The sequence below is a fragment of the Drosophila busckii genome, chromosome 4, assembly GCF_011750605.1.
Source record: "Drosophila busckii strain San Diego stock center, stock number 13000-0081.31 chromosome 4, ASM1175060v1, whole genome shotgun sequence".
Taxonomy (NCBI): Eukaryota; Metazoa; Arthropoda; class Insecta; order Diptera; family Drosophilidae; genus Drosophila; species Drosophila busckii.
The window spans coordinates 554,502-579,065 of record NC_046609.1 but is presented as its reverse complement, the minus strand read 5'-3'; the positions used below and the strand labels follow the sequence as shown (position 1 = coordinate 579,065).

General features: G+C 39.2%; 2 protein-coding genes across 15 annotated transcripts in view; one reads left to right on the top strand and one right to left on the bottom strand.

Moving 5' to 3' along the window:
* The first annotated feature begins 1,113 nt into the window (after positions 1-1,113).
* LOC108607398 (mediator of RNA polymerase II transcription subunit 26) lies at positions 1,114-8,165 on the top strand. Its single transcript, XM_017998173.1, has 6 exons — positions 1,114-1,201; positions 1,873-2,037; positions 2,096-2,945; positions 3,012-3,683; positions 3,750-3,839; positions 4,530-8,165. Exons 2-6 carry the CDS (start codon positions 1,972-1,974, stop codon positions 7,631-7,633), a joined length of 4,782 nt encoding a protein of 1,593 aa, XP_017853662.1. The 5' UTR covers positions 1,114-1,201; positions 1,873-1,971; the 3' UTR covers positions 7,634-8,165.
* A 234-nt stretch (positions 8,166-8,399) lies between these two features.
* LOC108607359 (twitchin) overlaps positions 8,400-24,564 on the bottom strand; it is a 49,449-nt gene continuing 33,284 nt past the window's right edge. For 12 of the 14 annotated variants that reach the window (XM_017998054.1, XM_017998053.1, XM_017998055.1 and 9 more), the window contains 9 exons: positions 15,052-24,531; positions 13,390-14,368; positions 12,919-13,260; positions 11,331-12,373; positions 11,105-11,161; positions 10,172-10,284; positions 9,994-10,120; positions 9,602-9,904; positions 8,400-9,517 (listed from right to left, as the gene is read on the bottom strand). In XM_017998054.1, the coding sequence (XP_017853543.1) occupies positions 8,883-9,517; positions 9,602-9,904; positions 9,994-10,120; positions 10,172-10,284; positions 11,105-11,161; positions 11,331-12,373; positions 12,919-13,260; positions 13,390-14,368; positions 15,052-24,531 (13,079 nt within the window). In that variant the 3' untranslated portion in view covers positions 8,400-8,882. The remainder of the gene's footprint in view (positions 9,518-9,601; positions 9,905-9,993; positions 10,121-10,171; positions 10,285-11,104; positions 11,162-11,330; positions 12,374-12,918; positions 13,261-13,389; positions 14,369-15,051; positions 24,532-24,564) is intronic. The other 2 variants (XM_017998056.1, XM_017998067.1) reach the window with 1 other exon arrangement.

Genomic DNA, 24,564 nt, shown 5'->3' with positions numbered 1-24,564 from the left:
TATCTAGACATGTCTGACAGTATTATTTATTGAATGCAGTTAAAAACATGTGTGCAATGGAAAACTATCGAAACAATTCCAGCTTGAAGCAACTTTAGTAAGTCGATAGTGCCATCGATACTTTTCCACTTCAAGTTCAGAGCCATCTAGCGATGTATTTATAAAATCAACAATGTAACGAATCAACCGTCTATTGCATACACAGTGTTTCCATACACACTTTTTGCATATCTGCGGTAAGGCTTCCTCAATATTGTTAAGACAAAGATTGTAATAGTATCAAATTAGAAGAGCATGGAAAACCGACTCTTGAATGGGATTCGGATTTCGCATATTGCAAGTAACGTTTATAGTAAGAGTCATCGATTAATGCAGACGATTATTTAATCAAGCGATTATTACTCGCAATTAATTTTCGAAATATAGTAATCTACATGTACAGTGTTGCTCGTTTAGCATATTTCAGGCTAGTCTTAGTATATTTCAAAATGGAATAGCTTATAAATTTTTTATTTTCCTTTAACTGAAAAAAATATATTGTATAAAAATTAATTATTTGAACATTTCATTTGGTCAGTATATAGCAAATTGTCTTCAGAATTTGAAATTTCTAGACACTAATCTTCTATTTGTTTGCTCATCACATGAATTTTGACGCAAATTTATTGTATTAGGTACTGGCTAGCTTATTTTTATTTAGAATTTAACTTATACTAGCACTCAACGCCTGGTAACCATGCACATGTAGCAAATCTGTGAATTTGTGATTTTTGTACATGTGAATATGCATTCAAAGACGATATGATGTTATAAACAGTTAGTGAGTGCTTCTGCAATGACTTGATTACTAATCACACATTCGGCTCCTCAATTTTTTCTTTCACTTTAGAAAATAATTTATACTCTTTGACACAGGTTGGTTCTGAAATAAAACAAAAAACATTTTATGTATGCACCTTTGCTTAAGTTTTACGCGCACTTATTCATGCGAATATTCATCGATTAAACGCATCCTCTTTTCGATACAATTAAAACGTGAGTTGCAACAAAATAATTGATTTATGTGAATTATATGATTAATCGTGTCATCACTAGCTCTCTTTCACGATATATTAGAAAATGGCGAATTGTGCTGAGGTGCAATATAAAAACTAATTTGTTAGTTTCGACATTAAAAAAACAAAATTCCCAAACGCAACAAGTGAGTTATATTCCAAATTTTTAATTTAAATTCATTTCGAAATTTAAAATATGAAGCAGAGAAAGTAAAAAATAATCTCGTGGAAGCAAGAGCGTTGTGTTTTTATGATTGCTTTAAGCCTTATTACGTAGAGAGGTGTCTCACAGTGACCTCTTATCCAAATAAAAAAAATATACAACAAATAATATACAGTATTGACGTATTAGCAAAAGTATATCGTATTGTGTATAATCCTTGTTGATACATACATGGATATAAATTAGTGCGTACATACATTTAAGAATATGTAAATATATGTGGTAGTATTATGTATAGTGTTTGTTAATATGACGGTACACATGTACATGCGTAAACTTAAGCTTCTGTACACACTACAATTATATGAACAAATATTGTATGGAATAACTGTAGATACGATATGAATACATACAATATTAGATATATTAGGTACATATGTCTAAGCGTACGCAAAATAAGTACGCCACAGGAATATTTTTATTTAAATTGTTGAATTGACAAGAGTCAACAAGCTAACAAGCTGCCGTATAAGTTACTACTTCAAAGCCAAAGGACAATACAATTGATGTTTATAAAAAATGTTTTGCTTTTTATTTTGAAATCACAAGCTAATTATTGAAATAAACTAATTTTGCTTCTTTATATTATTACAGCCCATGTTAGAATCTAAGCGTTCATCTAAATTTGGCTAAGACATCTAAATCTAAATTTGCCATTCCCTGGATAAGGCAGGATTGGTAATCTAGGTATAAATGAACCAAAACCAGATCCAACAATTGACCTCAAACCTTTCGCAGGCGCTAGATCAAAACTATGATGTACGTAAAAAATATCTTTATTGGCCAACATGTATTTTAATTTTTTGTTTTTTATTAGGTCGTTGATATGGACGCTGTTTTATCAGTCATCTGTGCTTTGGAAGGTACAACGATTACAAAAGAGCAACTGGAAGCCACCAGATTGGCCAAGTACATAAATCAGCTCCGACGTAGAACGAAAAACGAACAGTTAGCCCGTAGAGCTAAATCTCTCTTAAAAAAATGGCGTGAAATGGTAGGAATTCAACAAACAACAAGCGATTCCCAGCCTCTACAGATTTTGCCACAAACGTCAATTGCTAATAATAACGCCAGCCAGCCCGAATCTGATACAAATCATAGTTTGGCATGTGCAACTTTGCAATACTCCTTGCAAACTGCTTCGCCGCCGAGGCACCGAGCTATATCCGACTTGCACTCTAATGTTTATTCCTCAGCGCCTGCAATAGTAGCAATAGCAAACAATCCTTATGAACAACAACAAGCAAATTTTCCTACTTTTGATATTTCAAATAATGGACCCTTTAAAGCGGTGAAGATCGGGGAGGAGCCTCTAAGGTCGACGGACACTTGCAGACAAAATGAGGACTTATCCAACGCAAATAAGCAAAATAATGAATCAATTATTATTGATATTGCTTCTGACTCAGATGAGTATGAAGGAGGATCACAACAGAAATTAATTCAAGCGACGAGCCCTGCAATATCGATACCTATGCATGGACTAACCAATTCAGTCAATGTTTCTCCACGATCGAAAAAAATAAAAAAAGAAAAGAAACGCAAGGAAAAAGATGGCCGCGCTAAACCGTGTCAAAGAGAGGACTTCTCGCAACTTTCACAAAATATATATTCTGTCCCTGCCAAAAGCGAGGGGCATATGTCCAATGCTTATCCAGCGTACTCGGGTACTTATTATATTTAGATAATCATGAGTTTTCTTAGAGTTTCAAGTTTTAACATTTATTTTCTAGAGATTTTGTCATTGTCAAATAGTTCAATAAGCTCGATGTTTCCTGGAGATGCAGTGTCGACAACTCCTACCAAATTTCGGCCCACAACGACTAGTCTGACTTTTGCTGGCAGATTTAAATGTGTTGCTCAATCCTCGGATAGTCTCAATATTGAAGAAAATAACCAAACAACAATTGAACATTCGTTACCATTGCGTGGAGCCTTTGACGAATATATAAATAATGAATCGAACACCTCTTGCAGTCGATTTTCTCCTTTTAATGAGCAAGAGGCTAAAACTAGCAAAACTCACTTTCAGCCTCTTCAAACTGACGATGCCAACAAGCAACAGTTTTCAGCACATATACCTTTACCAAAGCCACAACAGGATTGTAATTTGGAGTACAATGAGAATGCCATGTCACAAGTCCCAAAAAAACGTGGTCGGAAACGTGGCTCTAAGGGTGTGGATTCAGTTATAGCTAAAGAATCAAGTCTTTCTCAGAAAATTTTCTTCGGCTCTGGAGTTAAGAAGGTGAAAACTACAAAAGAACTTTTCAACGAAATTCAAAGCAGGAAATTATCATTAAATCGAGGTGATTCGTTGCCTGCAGCAAGTAAAAACTTAAATTTGACTAGTCGATCTCAGCATTCGAAATGCCTATTAAGGAGACCGACATCATCTTGCTCTGGTGTGTTGCTAATTTGCTGTATGCTCAAGAAATCTTGATACTAATATAATAAAGGGTTCATTGCAGATACATCCATCCATTCACCACAGACTATGGATGCCAATTCAACAAATTCAATTGTAATGGTTGCGGATAAATTTTCCAGCACAGTTGAAGGTTAGTTGGTAACTCAGTAACATATAACAATCTTGTAATATTCAATATTTCATCTTCTAAATGAAAGTGCTACTTATAGCATTTTTTAATTATGAATAAATTAGGCTCAATTATGGAATAATACTCCTTGCCACTTAAATAGGTCAAACTCCCATAAGTGTTTTTTCCTCCCACTGTAACTAGATGAGGCAAGTTAGAGACTTTATTCTTATAGCTGAGTAAATAGGAAGAAGAACCCTATGTGACTCCCTAGTTCAATCATAAAAGTGTCACTTCAATGAAACATTTAACACAAATTAAACTTATATTAATTTGGATACTTTTATTTGGTTTATATATTTTCTTAATATTCTGAAGCCTTCTGTTTTGTTAGTTTTCATACAGTCATTTAATGCCTTCGATTAACTCTGGTATAATTAACTATTGTTGCTCTGAGTGGGCTGCCACTTTTAACTAAAAAATTAAATTTTGTGCCTTCAGCTTGTATAGTATGAGATCCTGTTGTTCATGCAGGAATACGAATAGACATAATCGATTTAATTTGTTTTGCTGTTCAAGAATATAAATAAAAAAGAAAGTCTCTAGCTTGGTTCGGTTTGGAATGATAAAGCAACACAAACACACTTAGGGGTACGTCCTATTTTTAGGGTACATCTTAATGCTGCTCTAATAATAATTCCTATTTTTTAGATACTGGTAATACTGATAGCGATACAATCACTTCAGAACCCTCTCGAGACAGTATGAAGTCAATTCATAACAAAAGGAGAAATTCTGCTGATAGCAACACGAATTCACTTCATACATATTCAGCAAAAAACATCGCTGTCTTAACGTCGTCAAATAATCACAATGACGTTACCACATCGCATTTATTGCAACTTATTCAAGAAATGAAGAATCCGCTATCTGTGGAGGAGACTGAAAAATTATATCAGTCTCAAATTGTGCCTTGCACTTGTACAATAATTGAGGAATTGCCACAGTCTTCGTCTGGTCAGGCAAATTTAAATGATTTAAATAATGACATCGATTGTTTCAGTAAATCTAATTGCATTGAGAGTAAACGAGTCGGTGAACAGCACAGTGAGAAACATATTGTTTCTTGCAGTGGCACCGAAGAAGCTAAGGTTGCACCTGTGATCGTGGTAGCCGCAAAACCGATGAAGTCTATTTTTGACTTGGATTTCGACGAAGATGAAGATCCACTACACACAATTGTAACAAACATATCGCCGTTACCTGCAGCTTCTGTTGATTTAAAACAAGTTAATCAGTCGAATACGAAATCTATAAGCAATAGTAATAGTATACTAAACAAAGCAAGCACCAAAGTAGGTGGAATTGAAATGGTTCAGCAACAGAAGATTTCTAATCAGAAGGATAAAGATTCACGCACTGATGAAATTGTCCCAGGGCCGCTCCCAGAGTTAATTATTCAAGAAGACCCGCACTGCATTGCAAAACAGCGATTTTGTGTACAAACAAATGAGATAACAAATTTCCACATAAATGCATTGCACAACTTTTATATACCAAACATAAATGGAAATTGGGATAGTATTGATACTAAAGTTGTCGTTAAAGCTAACATAATGGACTTTCTACAATCTCTAGAGTCCTATACAGTTAGCGACGGATCCGATGTTGTAACAAAATATGGTTCACTGACTTATGAACGCATTCGCAAGGACCTTAGTTGTTTACAATTAACAAGAAGTTTTAAAAATCGATCTTTTAATTCCTACTTAACTCCATTTTTGGGTATCGCCAAATGTTTGCCATCGTGTCAACGCGCAGCCAAACAACGTAGACGCGTTAAAATTAACTCCTCAACTAGCTCCCGTCACACGTCGATGAACCCAGAAGAGATATTAGGTTCGACGCAAGGCGTTAATAGTGAGCGATTAATGGATATTAGTCCGCTAAGAGTTGATGTTGATGATAACCTAGTAGATCATGTCAAAATATCGCTAAAAGATCCATACGAGTTTTCTGGTTCTTCTTCGTGGAACAATAGAAGAAAAACATTAGGGTCTACATTATTAAAAGTAGCAAATAATAATACAGATACAGTCGACATCAAAGTTAATCAGATATTGGTTGATCAACAGCCAGTTGATGGTGCGCTGGAAATTGAAAAACTCCAAAGTCGAAGATGCAGTAGTAATTCCAGCTTAGAATCAATCGATAATGCAATCAATGCTGAGTTAAAAAGTCATGAAGTCAATACGGATCAAGTTACTTTTGATAGAAATCGCAAAAAACGCCGGAAATACAAATTGAGCAACGACAGATATGAAGATAAAAGACCTTGTATAAAGCGAATTAAAATTGCCATTAACGGTAATGTAGCATCTGAAAGACAAATATCTAACATGAGTAAAAGTAACTATAGTGATGACAGCGACTGCAATGAATACAGTGATAATTGTAATTATGTTAGTGATGAGGAACAACAATCAAATTGCAGTCGCTCATCAATTAATGACTATGATATGCCTGTAGAAACCGAATATGAGGATCATGATAATAGCAATGATGAAGAAGAATATGCAGTTGTACAAAAGCCTATTACCTGTAAAAGCAATCATATTGTGTTGACTATAAAAAAAACTCCAAGTAAAATAAATTCTCCGGTTAACTCAATGTCTGCTAGATCCCCAACTGTCCAACAAGCCAGTGCCATTAATCCAGTTAATGAGACTGTTTCGTATACTGAATTTTCTTTGCCTCCGACATCGACGACTCAGTATTTCGCAGCTGAAGATACCAAGCAATTACGATATGACAAACCGCCTGATCTTAAGTCACATCCTTCTGTTTCAAGTTCTCAATATCGTCGTTTTTACCATCGTCATCAAAATTTACCCCAGTCTTCTCGAAATTGGAGACAGAATATACAGGAAGACAGTATAGATATAGAGCTAAAACATTTATTCAATTCCGATTCCACTGCGAAAGTTTCGCAGTCGAAAAAAATCCGGTCACATCGAAAATTATTTTTTTGGAATGAATTGTGTAATCGCGACAAATCCGGCGTATATGAGCGAATTATTAATTATAGTAGTAGTAGTAGTAGTAGCAGTTGTAGTTCAGGCTCTATTATTGAGGAAGACGATGATGATGATGACATTACACTGTCTGATAAAACTAATCAATTGCAAATGGATCTTTCAAATAATTGTAAGCTAAATATTGAGACTGACGTAATAGGTTCTATAACAAATGATAAAGCCATTAGTAAGCAGCGGCAAGGAAGCGATGCGTTCCTTTCTGCGTATGAAGATGAGAATGATAATAATGGCTATGAGGATTTTGTGAATGCTAAATTATACTACGGGCATGATGATTTACCTATGCATAATAATGGAATGCTACCGACATTTAATTCAATAAAAACGGAAATTGCACAAGAGGTTATTCAGTTGGACTCCAGAAGATGCGAAATGGAAAACTGTATTAATAATCACGATCCACGCTATAATAACAATAATCTGGATTTAATCAAATCTTATATTCTCGACTCTGTGACGTCTGGAAATCATGAAAGTACCAAAGCTTGTATCCTAAATTCTTCCTTAGAAGCAGAACATAAATCGGACATCATATCACAGGCAAACGTTGAATATAAAACAGGGATAAGATCCGTCCAGAACGACGGCATTCCCAGTAACCACCAAGATTTTCCCACTAGAAGTATACAACAATTTAAGGAATGGCATCAAGTTCTACAGCTTCAGTCTTACAATGACGAACCACTGATTGTTCTACCATACGTTGTGCTCGAATAAACCATACTATATCTTGTATGTGCATTGAAACATTTGGCAGTAAACGGGCTTGTAAAATATTTTATAGAAATGTGTGATAAGGAGCTTAAAATTAAATTACAGCTTGTATGTATTTTAGGAATCATAAACTACGAATTCACGCTTAATTTATGTCAATCAATTTTAAAATTGTTTATTTTAAGATACAAACAAGTTTGTTAATTTGATTGATAACCAAATGAATCCAAATAACACTAAAAATAAAATTGTACTGTCAAAGCTAAGTGAATAGCTAAAAAGAACTACATTAACTATGTCATAAATATTTGAAGATGAGTATATATTTATTTTGTTAAATTCTATCGTTGATTCATATTTGCATCTTTATACTAAACATACACACTAATACATACCCTGTTAACAAAATATTTACAACAAACTTTATCGGCATAATTATATACTTAAAAATTTGTATGATAAATGTTTTGTTAAGAGAAGGGACATACACATATAAAACAGCATATGAAAATGAACTATAAATAAATTAGTTATACACCGATTTGTGTTTTTTTTTATCAATACAACAGTTTTGGACTATTTTGCAAACAGTTTGGCTTGGAACATTTTTGTCACTGGCAGGTAATTAAAACACATCAAGTTATATATTAGATTTTCGTTTATTTAATTTCGTATTTTTTACGTACAAATATATATTTTTTTGTCAACAGCCGTTATATATATATATAAGCTTGCCTGTTGTACAAACATCAGATATTCAGCATATTCCAGATCGAGTTCAACGATGAACAAAAGAGAGTTGTCCTTATGGCCATCTGTGTGGCATATTTGGTTGTTAAAGCTGTTAGATGAGGATGCCAATTGTCACACAAATGTATAGGTTCTCTTTGTATCCAATCAGAGGAACACGTGCTTGTACTGCATAAGTTCGATTGATTTGTTCAATTTTCGTAGTAAGGTCGCCAGACAAATGAAATATCAAAACCATACAAAACATAAAAATGAAATTATTATATGTCGCTTATATCTCTAAGATAATGAAATTGTGGATTATGAATTGTGTGTTTCTAGCTTCAAATTATGTTTTCTTTGTTTTTTTTTGATTTTTAAGTTTGTGTTGCTTATTAATTTATCTAGCCTGTGATGCAGAATAGTGTAATGATTATACTATAATATGTTAAGCAGCCTAATTGGTAGATTGAACATATTTTTTAAGTCACTAATCGTGTACATTAACTTTGGTTTTTCTTTTCTAGGCCTCAGAGTTTTGTACATTCACAGAAAATGCGCATAAGCTCTCTCCCTTTTTAGCAATAGCCTTGGCTTGATATTGTCCCACATCATCGACAGTACACTTGGATATGGAGAACACATAGCAATTGCCATCCTTAGAGAATGAGTATCGGGTGTTTTTCTCATCGATAGATTTGCCATCCCTGAGCCATACCAAATTAAGAAGTTCATCATTAAAGTCACATTCGAATTTTGCGCTTTCGCCTTCCATAACCGAAACAGAACTTGGGAATTTCACATATGTTGGCTGCTTTGAATCATCACCAGGAACAGTAACGTTTATGGTACACGTACTAAACGATTCGCCAGCATCGTTAAATGCCTCACAGGTGTAAGTGCCACCATCTTCGGGAAAGATCTCGGCAATTTGCAGTCGATAAATATTTGCTTCATTTGAATATTGGAAATCTTTGCTTGGCTTAATTTCCTTATTATTGTGCAGCCAAACGACATCGAAATGTTTAGCTCCAATGATGCGGCAAGCTAATGTTACCGCATCGCCGTCTCTTACAAAACGAGATTCCAAGTGGCTAACTATTTTTGGTGGTTTATCACTGCCAGATGCTTGGCGTTTGCTTGATAACTTATCCAAAGCTATTCAAAAAGAGAATTTTATTAATGAGTTTTATTAGGAGACTTGCTTATTTCAAAAGCTTTGTATATATGATGACTACTTACGCTTAACAGTTAACTTGCATTTCGTTTCGACTGATGCAATCGAGTTTGTCGCCGTGCATGTGAAAACTCCTTCATCTTCGGGAAAAACTTCATTAATAGTCAACGTAGCAACACCGTTTTTGTATTTTAGATCCATTATGTCGGAAGAAGAGACAGCCTTGCCGTTCTTGGACCATGTTATCTGTGGTTCCGGGTCGCCCTTAACATGACATATCAATGCTAAAGGCTCGCCATCATGTATTTGTAAATCGTGAAGTGGTTTTGTAAATTCGGGTTTATACATAAGGGAATCATCGGGTGGCACTGTAACGCAAAAATGTAAATAAAATATATTATGTATGTAGTATATATTTTAATATGTCTGTTTAGAAAAATAATATAAATAAGCTTACGTATGAGTTCTTTGGTTGCACTACGGGACCTTGATGGGCTACCAGGTGCCTGCAAAGAGCGAGCCGCGTACTTCTTTTTACCCGAAATGCTATTCTGTGTTAAGGAACTTGTGCTAGTGTTAACAGTCTGCAATACAAAAGTTGTTTTTTATTTTCATTTATAAGCAATTGATATTACCTTAATATTCGACGTCTCTTGCATTGAACTACTAGCCGCTAAGCTAGTAAATTGGCGAGCTGTTATAATTGGTGGTGGTGCTGGCCTTATTGGTTGCTCTATGAATTTACGATCTGTTAACAATTCCGAAAAAACATTAGAAATCAATTATATTGATCTATACTTAGACACGAGATAGTTGAGAGCATAGGTTACTATGTTTGTTCTCACCAATTTCCAAACTTTTTTTAATGTAATGTAAGCTAACATATTCCGTAAAAGTATAATTTTTTTAATGAACATTTTTTTTGTTTTTTCAATACAATACTGTAATGAAACGTTTAAAAATTAATTTTGTTAAGAAAAATATATGATATGACAAATATATATTCTAAGATGGCAATTGGCGTAAGAATAACCATTGTAGCTTATGATCTCAGATATTTCATGTGCAAGCTTGGAAAAAAGATTATGGGATATCCTGTATGCAGTAAATATATAGGGATTTCTAAGTATTAATATTAAGGAACTTGAAATGTAGATGTGTAAAAGAAATAATAAAATTCTGATTGGGTGGTAAGGAATGTTAATACTCTTATAGGGCATAAATATGAATTTAAAAAATACAATTCAAATTTTAGTACACATATATCTTGAAATTTAGTGGAAATATAAGCTGATTAATTAATAATTTCTTGCTTGCTAGGTTATACTGCAATTTTCACACAACCAAAACAGTGGTGCAAAACAACATTCGGATTATTCCCGACGCATCTTGTCATAAACAGAAGAAATCTTGTCTATGGAATTGTTTATGTTTGAAAAGATTATCTAAGGTTACCGATATTCTTCGATATAAATGTGTGCATGCGAAAAATAAATATATATATTTTATATATATATATATATTTATATATATATATATATAAATACATATTAGCATTAATATATTACCTCCTGAGTAAAGGAAATTGTGAGCAAGCTCTGCCTGCTCAGGCGTAACCCATTCTCCTGCGGGAAGTTCATTTTTTTAAATATGTATGTATATAAGAATTGTATATATTTAAGAAGAAATGTATACTCTGGCAAACGTATAGAGGTATCGATTTAGATACTTAAAAAATTATTTAATATATTGGTCTATTTATATATATAAAAAATATACATATCTGAAAGTTACCTTCAACAATAACGACGCACTCAGTTTCATCTATTCCGTGGCAATTGGTTGCTTTGCAGACGTATTTACCAGAATCAGATGGCTTGCAATCGACGATCTCCATAGTGACAACACCATCTGAATGTGTCATTGCGTACTCAAATTTACTTAGCTCATGGCCATCCTTATACCATTTTACAGTGGGCACCGGCTTTCCACTTAAGCAGCAAAGTAACTTACATGTGTCTCGAGCTTGCATGACACGTGGACGTAAGAGGAATGTAAAACTTGGTGCCGATTCAGATTCCTCCTGCCAGAATGTATATGGCAATGGTTCTCGACGGCGAACGGGAGTGGATTCGGCTCTATACTTTGGCTGTTCTTTAGGCAGTGGATGGACATTGAGAAAGACGACTTCCTCCCTTGATCCATAATGATTCTCGGCGCGTATTATATACTCGCCACGATCCTCAAGTTTGACACGATTGATTACAAAATAATAGTCATCACCAGCATAGCGCTTCATAAACTTAACGCTTTGTCTTAATTCAATATTATTGTGCGACCATGTCAACGTGGGCGTGGCTATTGCAATACAGCGACAATAGAATTTAACACTCTGACCTTCATAGCAGAATTGCGACGATGGACGAATGACGAAGCGCGGTGCTGCTTGCCTTCGGTCGAAGACGGCATCATATATTTTATACTTCTCCATCATCAGCTTTCGCAAAGAAGAATATTCCGACAGCCGTCCCATTGGCAGCAAGTACTTCTCAAAATCTTCGTATTTCTTTCTTAATTTATCACGATATGACAAATAATGATCGCGCGCAATCTTCTGCGTCAATCCGCTATGATCTCCAGTTAGCCATGGATGCAATAGGCATTCGTGTGCTGTCATACGCTTCTCTTTGTTCGCAATTAAAAGCTTACGTATGAAGTCCTTACCGTCCTCAGATATATGTCTAAAAGCATCTACGTCAAAGTCCCAATCGCACGCCCTAACATTTTTCAATGTCTGTACATCATTGTCACCAGCAAACGGGGAAAGACCACTAAGTCTGAAAGCGAATATAATATTTACATATACATATATAATATTTACATATAGTATGTGTATTAGATTTTCATTTTTTGAAAATCATAATAAATATTATTGTTAAACTTTGCAAAAGACAAGAACGCAATGTTTTGTTACAGTCTGACTAGGGTACCGCAGCTGGCATACGGACGAACTCACATATACACATAACAACGTACGCGTCACAGCATTATTTGGCTGTAGCCTCAGCAGCGAAGCTTGCGTACTGAGTCGATAGGTTTTGATTACAAATTGACTACAAATTTCTTCCCGGTCGAAGATACACAACTGGTCATCGAATTTGGCTTTGTTGATCTGTTATGTACATATTTAATTCCAAGTGAGCTGGGAAAGTCATTGTTTTGTGTGTCAATTTTGATTTCAACTGTTCACATAAGACAATATTTGACGTTTTTGACACTTGCTCAGACTAGGATTGTTTAAGATAATGTCAACTTGTCCAAGGGAGACATAACAAAACTTAATTTACTACAACATATGTATTTGAATTTTAAATCAACTTACAGAACATAAGCTAGCACTCCGGTGGCCCACATATCTGTATAGAATCCAACAGGCTCTCTATTTACAATTTCAGGAGCAGCAAACTCAGCTGTGCCCGTGGTTATCTTAACTACTTCGTTCGGATCCAATCGGGTGGCTAACCCAAAATCAATCAGTTTCACACTAGTACTTGTGCGAGTTTGGCACATTATGTTCTCAGGCTTTATATCGAGATGAATAATGTTCTTTTCATGCATATGTCTTATGCCTTCACATATTTGTCTCATATAGTTGATAACTTCGGCTTCGGTCATTATATATCCCTCGGCGGTAATGCGCTCAAATAATTCTCCACCAGATAAGCTAACAATTTAATAGAACAATAAGATTATAATAAAGAAATAAATTAAATTATAACTAAAAAAAAAAGAAAATGTACAATATACATATGTATGTATATATTTGATTTATTTTTTTTAGCTCTGTACTTACAATTCTAGTACCAGAACCATTTCATCATCGTCTTCGAAAGCGTCATGTAAATTTATTAATCTTTGGTGATGCAATTGATTCATTATGTCAATTTCACGTCGTATTAGATCTTTCTCAACTGTATGAGAGACAGGTATAAATTTAGCAGCGTATATGTTTCCTGTACTACGTTCACGACAACGATGTACTACTCCAAAAGCACCAGTACCGATTTCCTCGAGTATGTCATATTTGTCATAAGCGCTTTGGTGCGAAATCTCGACAGGTTGTGGTACGAATTTAGAGTATATATCAAATACATAAGAATCATAGTCTTTAATCGGTCCATCAGCTTTACCACGTATTTTTTTACCATTTTCATCGATATCCCATTTGCGTTCATTCGTTTTTTTCTTGATCGATTCCTTGGTTTTAATCAATGTGCTGATCTCGGACGAGTCAGAGCGTCCGTAAACGTTATCAGCAAAAATACGGAAATCATACTCTTTACCCGGTACTAGGCCAGTAACTGCCATCGAAGTAAAGCGAGTATTTCCCACTCGTATCCACGACGACAATGGATGCTCCCGGCGCTCGACAAGATAGTTGGTGATGTCACTGCCACCATCCCAAATAGGTGGCTTCCAACTGAGAGAAAGCGAGTCAGTGCCAATACTTTCAACCAAAGGAAATCGTGGTGGATCGGGTCGATCACTTATTTGAACCTGAATTATGGCTGTGTCCAACCCAAGTTCATTCTCAGCTGTGATACGATATGGTCCAGAATCTAAACGCGATCCATCGCGTATTATCAACAGAGCATGTCGTTCTTTAACATCAACAGTATAGTGACCACCGGATTCAATATTTTCCCCCTCTCTTACCCAATGAATGCGGGGCTTGGGAAAACCGGTGAATGGTATTTTAATTATAACGTTCTCGCCTTTGTCAAAGTAGGCAGTATCCCTAAATCTCGGCGGAACGTTTAATTTTGGTGTAGCTATAAATTAAAAATAATAAATATTATGTAAAGTGGTCGCATTGAAGTTGGGCGCAACCAACTTTTATATACACGTTGACTAGGGCATCGCAGCAAAGAAACGCACCCATTCACAAATACATACACAGAGAACAGCTAACGCGTCACAGCTCGCTTTCGCTGTAGCGTCAGCAGCGACGCTTGTATGGCGCGTCAGCAAGCGCACCCCGCTGTCTATATTAAAAACTTAAATGCGAATAATTCCTAAATTATATCGGATCGGTTTGAAATTAACGGTATCTGGCATAATGCTTATACCGACAAACCTTATGTGTGATTTATTTTAGATTTTTACAGATTATTTTGTGGAAGTAAATCGTTGTTTTTTTTTTATTTGCGGGGGAGAGGGAAGGAATAAAAAAATAAAATAAAAGCGATTTGTCCTGGGTATAAGAGCTACATACCAAGTTTGGTTTCTCAAGTTGCTGAGAAACACGAACTCATACAGACGGACATAGCTATAACGACTCAGTTTGTCTTGCTGATCAAGAATATATATACTTTATGGGGTCTGCCACGCCTTTTTCTCCCTGTTGCATACATTTGTAAAACTTCATAATACCCTTTTCCATTTTTTATAAAAATGTCAAAGTGTATTAAAATAAATAATTAAAATAATAAATATTATATAAAATGATACTTACTCATAATAGCAAGAGCTGCTCGGGTTGATTTTGCCCCGGCTTTATTAACTGCACGACACACATATTCATCAGCATCTTCGCCAAATATATCATTGATATTCAAGAAATGATTATCACCCTCAGAGTACATATGATAACGGGAACCATTTGTAATCTCTCTTGCACCCTTATACCAGGTAATTGTCGGCCGAGGTACGCCAGTGATTGTACAAGTGAATTGGGCATTATGATTTTGGATGCAATTGGCATCGCGAAGCGGTTTCACAATCACAGGTGGCGTTGCCGCCTTTGGATCAACAATTTTGACAACTTGGGAAGCGGATGAATCTTTCGATAATCCAGCCACATTCTGAGCAAAGACACGGAACTCATATTGCCTGCCTTCGATCAAATTGGGGCAGTTTATTTGATTGGCAGAACATATGGTAACATTAACACGCTGCCATGCGTCACTGCCAGCTTCGCGCTTGTCTATCCAGTAACCCTGAATGTGCGAACCGCCATCTGATTCGGGTTTGCTCCAGTCTAAATGTACAAAGTCCCCTCCGACCTCGGTGATTTGCGGAATGCCTGGTGATGATGGTGGATCAATTGGAGCCTTAGCACGTATGGGATTAAGGCCCTCTAATGGCAGGCCCATGCCATTTTCATTTACAGCCATTACGCGGAATATATACTCTTGATTCTCAATCAAGCCCTGAACCATGAAAGTCGTGTCTTTGCACGTAGTGGACACAGTTATCCAATGTGGTGACGATATATCCTTCCGCTCGACTACATAATGCGTAACTCTAAGTCCACCATCATATGCTGGTGGACGCCACGCTAAAGTACACGAATGCTTATTGATGTGCGAGATTCCCATTGGTCCAACGGGTGCTGACGGCAATCCTGTTATGCGTGCATCGAACTGACCAATTGCCGTACCCGAATCATTGCTCAACTCAATTTGATAGAGCCCGCCATCGCTCTTAACAATATCACGTATAAAGATTGCAACATAGTCATCAAATATGTTATATTTGATGTGCATGTCATCAGCAATATCGGAGATAAGCTCGTGATTTCTTGTTATTTTTACAGTAAGTGGCTGATCGCCGGAATAGTAGACCTTAATTTTGGTATTGTCACCTTCGGGAAGGTACAGCTCACTGGGGCATCTGTTAATAATTGGCGGTGAGCCAACTTTCACATAGCCAGATGTATGAACAAAACCAAGCGAATTTATTGCCTCACATGTGTAATCGCCATCATCGCCAGCTTGCACATTCATTATGTTTAGTCTAAAGACGCCCTCTTTGCTGTCGCATGTCATACGACCACCGGGTACCATTTGAATCTCTTTGCCATTTCTCAGCCATCTAGCTGTTGGGATTGGTTTGCCTGTCGCGGCGCATTGCAATGTAAGATCTTTGCCACATGGAGCAATACGGTTCTGCAGACGCGTTATCCAATCTGGTTTCTCACCTCCGAGCACCTCGCAGACCTTAATTGGCATCGTGCATAAGCTTGGCTCAGAACGGCCTGCAGCATTGATAGCAAATACTCTGAATTCATAATCGCCCATTTCAATTAGATTGATAACTGTATACTCAGTATCCATAACATTATAGTCATTGCACTTTACCCACACAGCGCCGCCGATGTCCCGCCTTTCTATAATATAGCCTGTGATTCGAGACCCACCATCACTGGTTGGCTTCTCCCATTTAAGATCCACATAGTTCTTACCCACCTTTGTAACTTGTGGTGTACCAGGCGGAGAGGGTACATTGAATTTACCCTTTAGCTTGAATCGGAGTGACGGTGGCGACGGCTTGCTAAAGCCGGCTGCATTTTTCGCCTTGATACGGAATTCGTACTCGCTACCGTTTGTCAGATTGTAGAGCTGATACTTGGTTTCTTTAATCAAATACTCATAAGTGTTCCACGAGGCATCGCTTACAATGTCGCGATATTCAATTTGATAACCCTGAATGCGTGAGCCGCCATCACTGGCTGGGCGTGTCCATATCAATGTAACGTTGCCCGAGTCCCAATCTATGACCTTTGGTTGGCCAGGTTCATCTGGCACGGTAAACTGGTGCTTGGCTGTAATGGGCTCTGCTATATCAAGAGGATCAGACAAACCGTACTGATTCTCAGCACGGACTCGGAAATTATATTTATGATTTGGCTCCAAGCCCATCACATCATAATGTGTGTTTCGAATAAAACTACTGACCTTCACCCAAGTACCGCTTACATCGAGTTTCTCCACGACATAATTAGTAATCGGTGAGCCACCATCATCGAGCGGCGTTTTCCATGCCAGTGTACAAGTATCTGGTGTAATATCATAAGCATTTAGTGGACCTTGGGGTGGCCCAGGTCTATCAACCACGGTAACGTGACATGATGCCGTATCCGAGCCTTTGCTATTGGCCAATGTTATGGTGTAGGAGCCGGTCTCGGAACGCTTTGCAGACTTATTATGATACACAGAAGTGTAATCATCAGTTTGGAATCGAATGCGCTCATCGGTAAATGTTTCGAGTCCGTTAATGGTCCATGTAGGCACAGGACGTGGATTTGCATGATATGGTACGGTAATGTGGAACTCCTCACCAGCGATAACGGTCAGATCACGTATAGATAAATCTGATGTTATCTTGGGAGCATGAGGTGGACGACGACAGTAGATAAGATCACTGGATGCACTGAAGGGTGACTGACCAGCGGCATTCACAGCCGCCACTCTGAACTCATACTCAGCATTCTCAATCAAGCCAGGAATTTTGCAGTTAACATCCGGACAGAGAGCGTGTACAGCTTTTGTCCATTTGTCTTCACTAAGTAGACGCTTCTCAATAACGTAGCCGGTTATTGGTGAGCCACCATCGTGCTTTGGTTTAGACCAGGCAATCGTAATGCTATCTTCGGTAGAATCAATTCCTCGCGGTATACCGGGCGCGTTTGGCACATCGAATGGATGTCTAGCACGTATGGGCTCGTATGTAGAAGCCGGATCGGATTGCCCATACTTGTTTTCGGCAAATACGCGGAAGTCATATTCCTTGTTAATTACCAAATTGCGTATACGCACGAACGGCACCGTGCAATAGCTGCTGACCTTTGTCCATGTGGAAGAGCGCGCTTCTTTTTTCTCGACGATATAATTTTGAATGGGTGAGCCGCCATCATCCTTTGGTGGATTCCAATACAGAGTCAGTGAATCTCCGGCAAACTCATCGGCACGCAAATTCATTGGAGGGCTTGGCCTATCTAAAACCTTAACATTAATAGTGGCTGTATCGAAGCCGGATGGATTCTTCAATTGCAAGCGATATTGGCCGGAGTCATTTCGCTTTGAGTTCGTGACGACAAACGAAGCAGCATCGTCAGTTAAATGCTGATGCACGCGCGGGTCAACTTCATCATCAAGCACAGTGTCATTCGAGTACCAAAAAGCACTGGGCTTTGGGAACGCAATGTATGGGACATGAATGCTAAAATTATCGCCAGCACGGCAAATGATGTCACGAACGCCGCCGAGGTCCATGCATGGCTTATTTGGTTGTTCTTCAATTTTAACTGGCTGTGAAGGTTTTGAGGGATCAGAGCGACCAACCTCGTTTTCAGCAATAATGCGGAACGAGTACTCTTCACCTTCCCTCAGACTTGGCACTGTATACACTGTCGAAATAATTGGTATATCATTTACAGGCAGCCAGTCCTTAGAGTTCTTGGCGCGGCTCTCAACATAGTAGCCTTTAATTTTTGATTTCCCATCGTTTCGCGGAGGTCGCCAGGACAGTGTTACACTATCTTTTGTAATACGATCTGCCTTTGGTGGTTCTGGTGCATCAGGGCGATTGCGCTGTAATTCGGCTGTGATAGGATCCGATGGCTTGGAGGGTTTTCCTGGTCCAGCTTCATTAATAGCAATTATACGGAACTCATAGCGAGCGCCTTCGCGCAAATCAGGCACGGAATAGCTTGTATTTGGTGTTGGGTAGTTATTGCATTTTATCCATTCGCCGCCACGTTCCCTTCGCTCCACAATATATCCAGAAATCGGTTTACCACCACAATAATCTGGTGGATGCCATTCTAAGGACGCTGAATTGGGTGTATAGGCTGCTACAACTGGCTGGGATGGGGCACCTGGAGGATCGAAGGGTGATTTTGCAATTACTGGTTTACCTTCCAAACCATCTGAAACTCCGTAGATGTTCTCAGCCCTCACACGGAAAATATATTTTTTGCCTTCGGTCAAGCCCTTAACAGTAAAATTGGTTTTGGGACAGTAGCCAGGGACAGGTTTCCAATCATCAACGCCATATTCACTGAATTCGATGACATAGCCACTAATATCACTGCCGCCATCATCTTTTGGAGGATTCCACTGCAATGAGATATGATCTGGTGCTGTCTCTGTGTATATTAAAGGTCCTTCAGGAGGTGTGGGCTTGTCGACAACAGTTACTTCGATATTTGCCGAGTCCTTGCCAAATTCATTACTAGCAGATACAGTATAGACACCCGAGTCGTTTCTGGTTGAGTCATCTATGCGGAATATGGTACGCTCCGTATTTGTATCAAATGAATTCTTTGCGTTCTTGGGTAACTTGTCATCCCCACGCTTCCACTCAATTGTTGGTGTTGGTGCGCCAGATATGGGTATATTGATATTAACCGGCTCTCCAGCACGCACCTTAACACGTCTGCCAAATAAGCCATCAAGATATAGTCTAGGCTTTTCCCGCATCGGACGAGCATTGAAAATGGAAGACGGTTCTGAAGGTTTGCTGTTTCCGGCAGCATTGACAGCTGAAACTCTGTATTGGTATTGATGATTCGGTGAAACTCTGTCATCGTTATACTCCGTTGTTGGAACTGGTTCACCGTTAATTTTGATCCAGCGTCCAGTATTAACATCACGTCGCTCAATATCATAGCCAAGAATTGGCGAGCCGCCATTACTGATAGGCTGCTTCCATTTAATGGCAATATGGTCTTTGTCGCTATCTGACAATTCGGGCTTTCCAGGTGCTCCAGGCGCAGTGTATTGGTTCTTGGCAATAACCGGCTCCTCCGAAGTCAGAGGATCAGATATTCCCTGTAGGTTCTCGGCCATCACTCTAAACTCATACTTGGTTCCCTCTAGTAGTCTAGGGACAATGGCATGGTTATACTTCGCATTTACATAGGCAACGGCTGGAACCCAACCGCCTCCATGTGTTAAATCGCGTTTCTCGATAACATACGCATTTATTTCAGATCCTCCATTGTCTTTTGGGGGCTTCCATGAGATTGTCACAGAGTTTGATGTAATTTCTTCATATTCCAATGGACCCTCCGGTGGACCAGGACGATCAAGAACAATCAGCTCAAAACTACCTTCATCGATTCCAGAATCATTACGCAATAGCAAATGATATATACCAGAGTCAGAGCGCTGGCAATTTACCGTATGAACAACTGTATGGTGGCCAATTGAAGTAATAGTTGATCTTTCATTTGATTGTAATGTATTGCTATTTAACGTCCAAAAAGCTTCTGGAGCGGGCTCACCAATGAAATCAATATCATTGTGAAAAATTAGTCCAGCCTTAATACGTACCTCGCGCATGGGTGTTATTATTTTAGGCGGCAAATAGCGAGCTTTGGCCATTATCATATCGGATGCCTCTGACGGATCTGACTGGCCAGCTTGGTTTACGGCAATTATGCGGAACTCATACTCCTGTCCTTCAACAAGTTCGGGCACTGTGGCAGATGTTTTATTTGGCGGCACATGAGCAACATTCGCCCAGTATGGGCTGCCCTTCTCTTTCTTTTGTATGATATATTCGGTGAGGGGCGCACCACCATCGGACTTTGGTGTGGCCCATTGTAGATCAACGTGATCACGATCCCAATCAGTAATTATGGGCTTACCGGGAGCATCTGGCTCATCAAACTCATTTTTGGCTATGATACTCTTCTCAGCCTCCAAATGTTCTGATTCGCCAATTGCATTGACAGCTTTAACACGGAATAAATATTCCTTTCTATGTACAAGTCGTGTTACGTCGTGGACTGGATGCGTGCTCATTCCTGCATCAGACCAAGTACCTCGCGATAAATCCATTTTCTCAACAATATAGTGCAATATGGGAGAGCCGCCATCATCATCTGGTACATGCCATGCAAGATGGCAACCATCTCTATTGATCTTTGTAATGTCCAGTGGCCCCTTTGGCGGGGATGGTCTATCCAGCACGGTGGCATGCGCGGAAGCATCAAAGGAACCGTGCTCATTTTTCAAAATCAATGTGTATCGACCCTCATTAGACCGCAAAGCTGATGGTATCTCAAAGGTGAGTTCGTTTTGGAATAGGTTTGATTCGTTGCGTGTATTTGGCTCAATCTCCTTGCCATTGAACAGCCATTTGATAGACGGCCTTGGAGAGGCTTCTATAGGCAATGTCCACCCCAATCGCTTTCCAGCATGAACGGTAATGTCATTCAATAACGATTTGTCGAAATAGGGGGCCAAGAAGCGGGGCTTACATATGATGGTTGCTGAAGGATCCGAAGGATCGCTCTGTCCGCCGCGATTCACGGCAATGATGCGGAACTCATATTCACCTCCATCAGTCAAATCAGGAATATGCACTTTGCGTTCGTCACCTGGCACAACTGCTGCACGTTCCCACTGTCCAAACCTTGGTCTTTTTTCAACAATGTACTGTGTAATTGGGGCCCCGCCATCACGTTTGGGAGCCGCCCATTCTAAATCAACAAAGTCCTTTCCCCAATCTACGGCCTGTGGCTGACCTGGCTTTTCCGGATGACCATAGGGATCTTTAGCTGTAATTGCCTGAGAGGTGGTCAACGGTTGCGACTGTCCTTGTTTATTGACAGCCCTCACTCTAAAATTATAATCATGATTCTCGATTAGGTTTTCTGCTCTTATTTCCGTTCCGGCGCATTCGCCTACTGGAATCCATCGCATTGCTTCGTTGTCCATTTTCTCAACCACATAATGGGTAATCTCAGATCCGCCATCATCTTTTGGAGGACGCCAGCGCAGCGTTATCGAGTTTTTGGTAATCTCATCGCCACGTAGTGGACCCTCGGGAATGGATGGCACGTCAAGGATTATGACCTTTACTGTATGCTTATCGACTCCGTTAACGTTGCGCGCAAGCAAGGTGTATAAACCTGTGTCAGCGCGTTTGGCATCAAGTATACGCAGTTTAGTGTGGTCATCATAGTTAGATATTTTCACGCGGTCCGTATTAATAACCATATTTTCTTCATGAGACCATTCTTTGCTTGGAATTGGCTCGCCAATCACAGGTACATCGAACTCAAATACATTACCAGCCTTCACTTTGATATCAGACATAAAATTTCTATCGATTTTAGGAGCCAAGTTTCTTGCACGAGCCACATGAGGATCTGTCGCATCGCTAGGTATACCGGGGCCGGCTTTATTAACAGCCCTTACACGGAACTCATATTTAACTCCTTCAATCAAGTCAGGTACATGGCCACTTGGCTCGTCGCCTTCAATCTCAGCGCACTTTTCCCAATCGGGCGAATATTTATCTCGCTTCTCGATAATGTAACCGCTGATTAAAGATCCGCCATCACTCTCTGGGCGGGCCCATTCCAAATAAACAAAGTCCTTGTCAAAATCTTTAATAGTCGGTTTACCCGGTTTGGTGGGCTCATCGTAAGGATTTTTAGCTTCGGTTGAATGCGGTGTTGTTAAAGGGTCCGAAGTTCCCTGACGATTTTTCGCACGCACTCTAAATTTGTATTTGTGCCCCGGCGTCAGACCCTTCACATTTATATTTGTTGCTGGTCCGTCGGTTTCGCCGGCTGGAACCCATCGACCACTTACTTCATCCATTTTTTCAACAACATAACTTTCTATTGGCTGTCCGCCGTCATCGTCTGGAGGACTCCAACTGAGTGTACAGCCCTCGGCATGCACATCGTTAACTTTTAATGGTCCGTTTGGTGGTGAAGGCTTATCAATTACTGTAACTCTTACATCTGCACTGTCCTCACCATTGGCATTCTCTGCGTGCACGGTATAAAGGCCTGAATGTGACCGAGTAGCGCTTGTTACCTTTAGCTTAGTATTGTAGTCGACATGTGTGACCTTCACATTATCTTTTGAGTACATTTCTTTTTTTTTGAGCAACCATTTAGTTTTTGGTGCTGGTTCACCAGACACTTTGCAATCGAAATAGAATGTTTGACCGGCTTTAACGCGCACTTCAATTAGATTCGAGCGATCAATCATTGGTGGCTTGTTTCGTTGTTTAGCAACAATTGGAGGTGTTGCATCTGACGGCTCGCCTGGACCAGCTGAATTAACAGCGCTAACACGAAATTCATACGCATCGCCTTCGGTTAAATCTGGCACAGTTGCGCTGCACTGGTCGGCTGGAACCTCAACTGCCTTTTCCCACTGTCCATATTTGTCCTTCTTTTCAATAAAATATCCAGTGATTGGTGAGCCACCATCATTAAGCGGCGGTGTCCAGACCAAATCGATGTGATCTTTATCCCAGTCGGTGGCTCGTAAGTTTTCTGGCTTACCTGGTTCGTCAAACGGATTCTTTGCGATGATCGATTCATCACCCACCAATGGCACTGATTCCCCTTCAGCATTGACAGCAGACACTCGGAATTTATATTCGTTGCCAGGTGTGAGGCCAGTCACATTGGCTTGAGTGTCGTTCGAGCGGGCGCAAGGAATCCAGCAACCACTCTCTGGATCTAACTTATCAATTTGGAAGTACTCAATCGGAGTGCCACCATCGTCGTTAGGTCGCTTCCATTTTAGGTGGCATCCTTCTTTATGAACATCTGATATTTGAAGTGGCCCATTTGGTGGCATAGGTTTATCAGTAATATTGACATTGATAAGAACGCTATCTTTGCCAGAGCTGTTTGTGGCTGTAACCAAATATTCTCCGGAGTCACTTCGCTGAGTAGGCCGAATAACTAGCTTGGTATAATAATCGGGCGTTTCAATCGTGATATTCTTTCCCGATTGTAAGGGATAATTTGAATATTTCCACTCTACCTTTGGAGCTGGCTCACCCGTAATATTTGCATCAAGCTTAAGAGCTGTACCCGCAGATAAAGTTATGTCGCGTAGGTTCCTGCGGTCAATCTTGGGTGCTAGGTAGCGCGGTTTGGCAACAAATGTTTTGCTAGCATCTGAAGGCTCTGATTGACCTCCTTTATTTAAAGCAATAACTCGGAACTGATATTCGTTGCCTTCGATTAGTCCATTTAATATAGCAACCGGTGTGGGTGAATCGGTCTCAAGGGCTTTTTCCCAGAGTGGGCTATATTTATCTTTCACCTCGATTATATAACCCGTTATAGGTGATCCGCCATCGCTCGCTGGCTCAGCCCATGCAAGATCCACTTTATTTGCAGTCCAGTCGGTAGGCTCTGGCGATCCCGGCTTTGAGGGTGTACCTAAAAATTATTCAATCGTAATGCAACCAAATA